Source organism: Alosa pseudoharengus, unplaced genomic scaffold (assembly GCF_046254945.1).
Source record: "Alosa pseudoharengus isolate Yale_2024_CS ecotype anadromous, Long Island Sound unplaced genomic scaffold, YU_APseudo_1.1 YU_APseudo_1.1_scf_5, whole genome shotgun sequence".
In the NCBI taxonomy this organism is placed as follows: domain Eukaryota; kingdom Metazoa; phylum Chordata; class Actinopteri; order Clupeiformes; family Clupeidae; genus Alosa; species Alosa pseudoharengus.
In genome coordinates, this window is record NW_027468837.1 from 13,114,978 (window position 1) to 13,125,229 (window position 10,252).

The following is a 10,252-nucleotide window of genomic DNA, read 5'->3' on the forward strand; positions in this document are numbered from 1 at the left end:
CAGACCAACATGGCCTGGGACCCAGCAAAAAACTACACTCAAGTTCTGGTTCTTTAGACGTTCTAGTTGATCGATCAAGCTCAGCTTTGGTTGTACTTTTTGTGTGACATTAAAGCCTACTGGAAAGATTTTTAATGGCAATTTAATTGAATGCAATTTACTTTTACGATTAAATTAAATTAATTTATCCCTCTCACCCATAGTTTTCTATTTATTTACAAATGTACATAGGCATACTGTAATTACATTTATACAGTTATTCTACTGATCTTTATACTATTCATCCTGCACATTAACTTATTCTTACAACTCTTATAATGTTGTTTCTGCACTACAATGACACTGTTTCCACACGGCACATAGCTGTATGTTATGTACATATCTGTTATATATTTGTCATATTGAATATCCATATTTATTCTGTTTTATTATATTCTGTTAATACACTGCATATATCTATATTATTATTTCTACTATTATAATGTTACTGCTACATCTACATAGCCTACATTATTCTACTTATTGTATGAGATAACTGCTAATACACTGTACATATTTATATTTAATTCATATTACTCTAAACCACGTTCTGTAAATCAACTGTATACTACTGTCTACACTGCACTATATTTATTGACCTGTCTCTGTATGTTTCATCACCTTTCTATACTTTGCCTTACATTGCAACACAGCTCAGATCTTTGGTTGCTATGAAGGCCAGTTGTTCTAAATGGATGGTTGCTATGGCCAAAGGCCAGTTCTATCTCTGCTGTTGTCAAGCCGTTGTCAAGCGGGCATGTAGAATTCTGATTAACCTTATCTTATTGAAAACATCTCTATTTTACTTAGCCCACTTCCATACAGTGGGTCCCATTAAGAAGTGGCCACTTCATTCACCGTGATTACCGTGATTCACACAGCAGCATTATTAAATTAATCTGTCACCATACGCCTATGCCTACGTTTGCAAAGAAAACATTTTAATTTGATTCACATGAAACGTTACATTTCATGTACATGTTGACAATGAGTAGGCTAGTTTTGGTTGTTGGTGGTGTTATTGCATCCCTTAGTGATGCCTACAATGCAAGTTCCCTCGCGATTGGAAGCTCCTCGAGACAATAGTAGACGCATTTCAAAACATCGCGTTAGGAGTCCTTGCCACTTCTTTTAAGCTGTCACAGACGTAGGTGCTACTTTTAGGGCTAAAGTGCTTCGTGAATTACTGTTAGTAAAAAAAAATAGCAGTCCTAAAGTTACACGTGACGAAGTTACGAGTGCAAGCATCTCATATCAAATGACCATGGCATTACCTAAACAACATAAATCCCAATTAGCAACATACATCTCCTCCCTATAGCCACACAAGAAATTAATGATACTAAATCTCTGCTTAGCATGCTTCTCCGCTTAGCATTCTAATAACAGAAGGGGCACATTTATGTTGACCACTACAACATGACTCATTATGTCTGTAACGTTAACTGTATAAAACACTTACTTTCATAAAGGATGCACACCATCCAGCACATGGAAACCGATATTTTAGGTTCTTGGCCACAAACTCAAAATGTGTCTCTCTGAAGCCCTGTTCTAGAATCTTTGCTCTGAAGGCTGTGTTGCTAGGCGACATCAAATAAACGAAATGATAGTCTTTCAGTATTAAATGTGTACGTGTGATTCCAAATGGATGTGTGTGGTTTGCAATTAGGATAAACAAGAAATAACATTTCCAATAATTTCCCATGATAAATGACATAATATTTGCACCTTCCTTACTTGTGAATCTCACACCGTATTTCAAGTAGGCTACACTAGTGAAATGTAATACAACGCTGCCACCTAGCGTTCAGATAGGTAGGCTATTTAACATTAACGTGACGCTTGTTTATTCTTTCGTCAACTCCATGCTTTTAGGAAAACAATCTTTTTATCATAGTTCCCTCTTCAATGGCGATTACCAGCTCGTTTTTGTAACAGAGATAGCTGTTTATTGTCCCTAGGTTTACAGAAACACCTATTCATATTAATACAGGAAATCAAGTTAACGCTGCCGACCACTGCTTTGTCTATTACATGGCCCAGAATGCCTTGCATGTCTTTACAACAAAACAACACAGTAAAACCTAAATGCCCGTAAACATATGCATTTGCATACTTGTAACATTTTTAATAATACTCTCCCATCATGATATGTAACAATAATGAAAAATGTAATTTGAATACCGTCAATGTGAAAACAACTCTATTATGTAAGCTATATATAGCTACTGTTCTCCTTGCTATTTCAGTTTGTAAGTCCATACTATCCCATGGCAGAGCAAGGATTTCATGATTGGGCAAGGTTGCCTGGAGACATTGTGGCTGCCCAGAGACATTGTGCATACATGGAAGGCATTGTGATAGAAGGTGAATGGTGAAAAGTGAATGGTGTTAGTTACCAAATAACTGTGGGTGGTTTGCCAAATAATGGAATATTTTGGAATATTTCTTGTTTTTTTAGCTTATGCACCCTCACACTGGAGTCCCCAGTTCATATACAAAATTTGGTATCGATATGTGACAGTGTTCCTGAGATATGGACGATTTCCTGTTTCGGAGCTTCGCCGCCGATTTTGTTTGGCTGTGACGGGCAAACGCTTTCGAAAATCAAAAATCCTTCCGGTAACTTTTGTGAGGCTTGGTCCAAGGATAATGTACGTCAAGTTTCGTGGCGTTCGGACCAAATTTGTGACCTTTCTGTTCAATCCAATATGGCGGACGAACGACACGCCCACCTGACGTCATCTTCGCGACCAACTTACACCGGTACTGACCGGACGTTTTAAAGTTGGAACGGTGTCTCTGTCTCAAAGGGCCTAGGCGCTAGAGCTGACAAAAAATTAGGGAGACGGGAAAAATAATAAAACTTAAGAAGAACAATAAGTGTGCTGCTTTGCAAGCACACTTAATAATAAAACTTAAGAAGAACAATAAGTGTGCTTGCAAGCACACTTAATAATGCTTCTTATCATGAAATTGCAAACGATTTGAGGATTTAATCATCTATCTACAGTACATAATATCATTAAAATATTCAGAGACTCCAGAGAAACCTTTAAAACAAGGGACAGGGCTGCATTAAAACCAGACCTTTTTCTGTACAGAAAATCATTGTATGGGCTCAGAAAAACTTCTGATAAGCATTGTCTAGTTTAATGCTCTTTTCACTAATGCTAGTGTAAAGTCTACCATGCAAAGAAGAAATTTTATTTAGACATGATACAGAAATGCTGCCATCTTATCTGAGCCTGAGCTAATTTAAAATCGACTGATGTAAAGTAGAAAAAGGTCCTATAGTTAGACCATTACATATGTGCAATTCCTTTTGGAAATCATGGACCCCTCTGGGCTAAAGAGGAGAGGGACTATTCAACTATCCAACGTATGCAACTGTTTATAGTGCTCAGTTCAAAACCGAATCCATTACAGTGTGGAGGTGCATTAGTGCCTATGACATGGGCATTTTGCACATCTGGCATGTGTTGTCTTTTAACTATTCTGAATTAGATATAGGGTTGACATGATTTGTAAATCATAACATTCATTTTCACATTTTATAAAGTGTCCCAACTTTTTCAGAATTCGGGTTGTAAATAAAACACAATATGTTGCAAAAAAAATTGGTAGTTCATGCCATATGTAACATAGCCACTAAGCTAGTGCATGTAAGAGAGGGCTAACATAATTGTAAAATGTACCCTTACCATGACAACTAAAGCTGTGACATTAGTATTCAAGACTAACAGCCATGAGCACTGAGTTTGGGCTGTGTTGGCGCCCTCTACAGGAGTACCATAAGGACTGCAGCGAGACCCAGAGCACACAGGCAGGAGAAGAGACCGACAAACTGAAGACAGTGGAAGGAGTGGTATGAGAGGACACTTGGACTTCTCCTCACGCCTCATGACCACCAGATAAACAGCACACCAGCTCATCTCTGGAAAGGACCTGTTCGCTTTCATGACGGGACAAGCTGTTCTTTTTGGAGGTTTGCTGATTGGTTTTAGATGGCAATTTTTGTAGCTAATGATCACGGACCCCAGGAATCTCAGTGATCAATTTCTTTCTTACACAGAATCTATTTTTTTTAGAGATGGCTGTTAAACTGCACATCAAAATATTACTTAGAGCAGCTTTAATGTGGCCGCCTACTGTAGACGTAATATGTAGAGCATTACAAAATGGGGTATTGACTTTCTCTGAATGTTTTGTGAGGCTTGCCTTTGAAGGGCTATAACATGTGTGCCCAGTTTTCAAATGAACTGTTTTGGCCAGTGTGTTATGCTGTCGATTGATTCTGTCAAGCACACTGAAAAGATGAGAGGGAAATGCAGTTAAAGTTCTGGCAAAAGGTTGATACTATCTGAGCTCAGGCAGTCAATCAGTTCAGTTGCACTCTTCCCTTTTGTGCTCCTGATCATCTGATATTGTCTATGGCTCCGGCTGCGTTACTGTCTCTATTGGCCACTCTATATAGAAACATGCAAGATTTATTGAGCACACCCTCAAACTGGACAGCACACACTCAAACTGGACAGCAAGAGGGCCCTAGAAGCAATTTGCACACCCTGATGAAGAAGCCATAAGCAGACAGGTGTTGGTGTGTGTGTTTGTTTGTTTGTTTGCTTGTAGCCCAGTAAAATAAAGGCTTTTTACAATTATAAATCCACCTGAGTGCCTGGACCTGGATGTATTATGCAAAGAAGCTTTTTGGATATAATTTATACACTTTTTTTCTGGATTGACAAAAGTCTATTAAATTAGAACCACAGACTACACCTTTAAGAGTAGTTCTATCATGTGTATATCTCATATCTATTGTAAATACTTTTATCAACCATACTGTATAAAAGTAAATAGTACAACTTATGTAAATATGTTTATTTTTGTCTGTATTGTATATGTTTTATTTTCTGAAATTTCACCTTGAGGCCTTTTTGCATATCTGTTATGCAAAAAGATGTGACAAAATGATGTTTTCCTAAATTGTTTTTTTGTTGCAATATCTGCTTTGATGTGTATTCTGGTTGCGTAATAACTGTGTAGTAGATGTAAAGACAAGGTTTATTAAAATAAAATAAAATTGTAAAAAAACAATAGGACCACAGACAAATGATTTGTTTGTTTATAAGTAAACTTTATTGTCTGGATGGAGTGGTGACAGAGCTGACCGTGATGATTGAAGCCTTGCCATTCTGTCACGTTCTGCTCAGATATCCCTCAGGATCTTAACCCATGATCTGGAGAGAACAGAGGGAGAGTATCAGAAGGTATTTCGAGTGTTGATTTGTCTGTATTCAGATTAGTAATCTGTAGTCAGATTTCAGTACAGTGGCTCAGGAAAGGATTTAACCCTGAATCAGCACCAAGACTAGACGGATTTCAGAATGATCTGATGTATTATGTTGATGTGTGTTTTTGTCTGGATTAGCATCTGTGTTTATATACTCTGTGTGTGTGAGAGTCTGTGTGTGTGTTACAAGGTCGGTTCGTTCTCCGCTCACAGGCCTCGAACCTGCCACCTTGACACACACACCGGCATGGAAGATGAACGCTCTAACCACTTGAGCTAAAAACCCAGGCTTCCAACTCAGCGGTAAGAAGCATTCTTAAGGTTAGGGCTGTGAGGATTTACACGGGCAACTAGCATGCTAGCTCAGTCTGCCTCCGTTACATGTGCGTGTGTATGTGTTGTGTCTGCACAACATGCATGTGGGATTGTGTATGCATACTGTATGTATAATGCGAGTGTGAATGTTATGTGTATGTTCAAAACATGTTGTCTGCGTGTGTAAGAGCTCTTACGTTCTCCATCCAGCCGATATAGGCGGACACACGAGTAAAGACGGTGGGCTTGCGGCTCTCATTGCAGGCTCTGCCTGAGACAAAGCTGGTCACTCCGTGGACGTAGTACCTGCCGCTCAGCTGACAGTTCAGAGGGCCACCGGAGTCTCCCTGAGAGCAAAACACACACACACACACACACACACACACACACACACACACACACACACACACACACACACACAATATAAAACATAAAACATTACAAAATATGACAGCCAATACAAATGAACAATCCAAAGGCAACTAACTATTAATTAAAATGCACTTTGATGAAGACCAGTGTTGACAAGTAAAAACATATAAAAAGAATAAAAAAAAAGAACAAAATCACAGTCACAAAAAAGAAACTGCAGACGCCTGTTTACATGTGTGGACTGAGGTGAAATGAATAGGGAAGAGCGCCCTCACCTGGCAGCCAGAGTCTTTTCCGCCTCCAGCACACACCATGGTGTTCCTCACGCCGTTACCCCACCAGCCGCCGCTGGAGCAGGTCTTATGGTCAACCACGGGCAGGTAGGCCTGCTTCAGCTGGGCAGAGAGGTTACCACCAGCTACATCAGACAGAGAGAGAGAGAGAGAGAGAGCATGGATATTGAGATTACAGATGTAATACTATGTATCAGTTGGTTAGTCTTTTGTGTTTATCATTCAGCATCGTATCAGCTCTAACCTGTACGAATGGACCTTCAGGATGATGTTTACTGTATTTGTATGCATATGTTGTTTTCTTTACTGTAAGTGCAATGTTCAAATCACACAAAAAATATTTTCACAGTGAGCACCTCCTCTGGACGGAATGCATACTGGGTCACTTTAGTCTATTCTAAATGCTTCATCTAAATGAACCGGAGTAAGAGAGTGAATGTGAGCTCACTGGTGGTGCGTCCCCATCCAGAGATGTAGCATGGGTGGTTGTGGTTCAGAACCTGGCCAGAGGGGGGCAGGTTGGCCAGCTGCACATAGTTGTTCAAAGTTACCTCTTTAGAGAGACGCAGCAGGGCAATGTCATATCTGGTAAAGCCCACACACACACATACACACACAATTTAAATTCTTTATGACATGAAGCAACACTTGTAGAACAATTCTGGAAAGGGAAAGGTTTTCTCACTGACATAGAAATAGTAAATAATCCATCAAAATAAATCGATGGGACTCAAGAATATAAGAAATTTTCTTGCAAATACACACATACACAGAGACATACACACATACAAAACACAATTCACTGTAGAAGTAACTCTAACCTACTGTATTTTTGTTAATAGTGATGACTAATCGAATGCCATATGGGACAATTATGATCTTGAGTTAATGTGGCCCAATCATTGCTTTTGTCGTAGGTGTAAAATGTGTGGACTGACCCGTTGGAGATCTGGTTGCGGTTCCAGTTGGGGTGGACGTACACACGGCTGACAGAGACGTACTGCTCACGGCCCTCGTTGCTGTTGAGGTTGTGTTCTCCCACGACAACACGCCAGGTTCTCTGACTGCACAAGGGTGTGCAAAAAGCAACAGTGAGTACAACAACTACAACAAGAAAAATCATCCCTTCTGTCCCCCTCAAAAAATACACACACACACACAGACACACACACTCTCACTCAGCCACGTACACATGCATATCCATAAACTCTCTCTTTGACACACACACACACACACACACACACACAAACACAAACATATAAAAACACACACACACACACACACAGAGTTGCTGTACCTGTCCACACAGTGGGCAGCAGTCATCACCCATCCCCTCCTGATCAGGGAGCCTCCACAGGTGTGGTGGTAGTTGCTGCCAGACTGGAACTGTAGAGAGATCTGTGGGGCAGATGGGGCACATGCGGGCAACAGAATGTGGGTTATACAGACCGGAGTGCAGTGTGCTGGAGCCTTAGGCCAGATTTAGACTGGAAGAGTCTAGAATCAATTTAGTGTTGGAGCCACGAAACGTTAGTGAAATACAGTGAAATAACTGCTGTGATCAAAGCTCATCTCAGCGAAGAGGCTATAGCGACCCTGCCTGCAAATGGTGTTGCGAGTGCACAGAACCCCACTTTCCCGCCCAGAGGGAGATGTGGATTGAGGGTCCTTTAGGAGAAGACTGGGCTGGTGGAGGTGTGAGAATGTTACCTGCCAGGGCCAGGAGTTGGGGCGAGCCACCTCACCTCCCACAACCCTCTCCAGGGAATCCTCCAGGTACCGAGGCTGGGACTCCTCCTCAGCCAGCACTGGAGAAAGAGGGACGGGGGAGAGAGAAAGAGACAGACCGAGGAAGAAAGGAGGGAGGAGAGAGAAATGAGAGGGTGGGGTAGGGGATTGAGAGAGATACATGACATTATTTGATTAAATCACAAACCAAAGACCCAACTGCTAACCGCCAGTGGAGGGAATTTTGAGAAGCTTGACCCAGCAACATCAACAGAGTATAATACAACAGGCATATAACATCTACAATACATGAGGTATAACTTTTAAGGGTATGCAACAATTTCAAGATAAATCATGTTGAGAGCCCGGGTCAGCCTCTGTCTTACCGAGCACAGAGAGTGCAGCAAGAAGCACGAACTTCAGCATGTTTGCAGCCTGGTGAGACTAAGCTGGGGACACTGGGATTGGCTCCTATGTATATATACGCTGCCTGTATAGTGTGCCTATATGCTGGGAATGTCCTTCTGATACACAGCTGTGTGCTACCAGCTATCGTATGCCAAACAGTCACCTCTCCAACCCACTTACCATACGGACAGTGTTGCGTAATGTTTAAGAAGTTTAAGTTAGTAAGCAGAATTTAGAGGAAAGCATGCATACTCAGGAAAAGTGTGACAACACATACTGTATTTATAAATTGGGGGGTGGACAACTGTGGTGCAAGCGGCAGTTGCCATTCCACGTTTGGGTCTTAATGCCCACTTGGACACAGGTTCCACTCCGACCCGCAACAATTTCCCCTATCTAAACCCATCTCTCTGTCCCGCTCACATACTCCCGCTCTCAACTAGGCGACCCTATATAGGAAAAAGCTCAGAAAATATTCTTAAAAAACTATTTAAAAAGTCTATTGATCAGAGAGGCAAGTTTGTCCGTTGACGTTGCTACTGGTGTCACTGGATTTGAAATGGGATTTGAATCTCCATTCCAGGCCCCATAATCATGCTGTATTTCACATCACTGGCAGATTCAAATAGATGAGGTCTATTCAGCCGAATGTCATTTAAACTACAACTATTTTATGTGTAAATTATTTTATGTATATTTTTTAGTCTTTTTTAGCGTCTCTATGGACATCTCAGGTTTGTTCCAAACAATGTCTCATTGTATTCTGTGTGCAATTATTGTATTCTGTGTACAATGACAAAGTATCTATCTATCTATCTATCTATTTATCTATAGGCCTATCATTTAAACTTCGGATCTACCCATTAATTCACATCAATATGAAAATAGAAACACTTTGACATCTGCATGTAAGCATCCCAAGTAGGTTATATACCACACAGAGACATAAATAATTGTAATTATTTTAAGATTATATTGTTGCACCATGCAATAATTTTTCGCGGTGTCACTTAAGAACACGTTTGAAGATAAGAAAGAAGTCGAGTAAGAAAGAGGAAATGTGTAGGCTTAGATTTTGATGCAGTAGGCTACAGACTAAACCACATGTTGCTTTCTCTGCTTTTTACCTCATAGGCCTAATAAAATATTCACTTAGCAAAGATAATGTCAAACTATTCTGGCAACGTCTCGTTTCATAACTTGATTGCATTTTTGTCCGCTTTTCATCACATTATTATGACCATTAAATGTAGGCTATTTTGCACGCTAAAATCTGATTCATCACAGGTAAACACAATAAAGAATGGGAACGTAAATTGGATTATGTATTCTAAGTTGTAATTCCTCTGTATGTCCTGTTGGTGACCTCAGTGAGAAGTACTGTTAAGACGCTCTTAGCCGGTAACGAGTACTCTGGAGCACTCGTAGATCTACGAGTGTTTTCACGACGCTCTTAAGCTACGATGGTTTCGGGAAACAGTCGGCAAATCTTAAGACGTTCGTAAGAGGGACTTTACGACGCTCTTAGGCTTAAGATGCTTTCGGGGAACTGGGCCCTGGATTCCATGGATTTTGTTTTCATCTCAACGAAGGAACCAATCACAAAACGGAGGGGGGACTGCAAGACGATGACGACACACCGAAGCGGTTATGAGCTACGTACAGACGCATTTGATAGACATTCGTAGCGCTAAATAAACGGCTCTGGGCATTCGTAAACCACGTTTCAAATATGAGAAAACAAATGTGTAGTTCCCAAACCTGATCTCAATGAGATGAGGTTTGGTGTTAGCCAGGCTAA

The 10,252-nt window shown here is 40.6% G+C and overlaps 2 protein-coding genes across 2 annotated transcripts in view; one reads left to right on the plus strand and one right to left on the minus strand.

Annotated features, from left to right (window-relative positions):
* gls2b (glutaminase 2b (liver, mitochondrial)) overlaps positions 1-4,050 on the plus strand; it is a 58,862-nt gene extending 54,812 nt beyond the window's left edge. The window contains exon 20 of the mRNA XM_076268399.1: positions 3,830-4,050. Coding sequence (XP_076124514.1) covers positions 3,830-3,916 — 87 coding nt within the window. The 3' untranslated portion in view covers positions 3,917-4,050. The remainder of the gene's footprint in view (positions 1-3,829) is intronic.
* A 1,761-nt stretch (positions 4,051-5,811) lies between these two features.
* Positions 5,812-8,469, minus strand: LOC143104560 (elastase-1-like). Its single transcript, XM_076268662.1, has 7 exons — positions 8,430-8,469; positions 8,026-8,123; positions 7,613-7,713; positions 7,254-7,379; positions 6,764-6,900; positions 6,298-6,440; positions 5,812-5,997 (listed from the first exon to the last, which is right to left on the minus strand). The coding sequence occupies exons 1-7, from the start codon at positions 8,467-8,469 to the stop codon at positions 5,812-5,814; spliced, it is 831 nt and encodes a 276-aa protein (XP_076124777.1).
* Between the last annotated feature and the right edge of the window lie 1,783 nt (positions 8,470-10,252).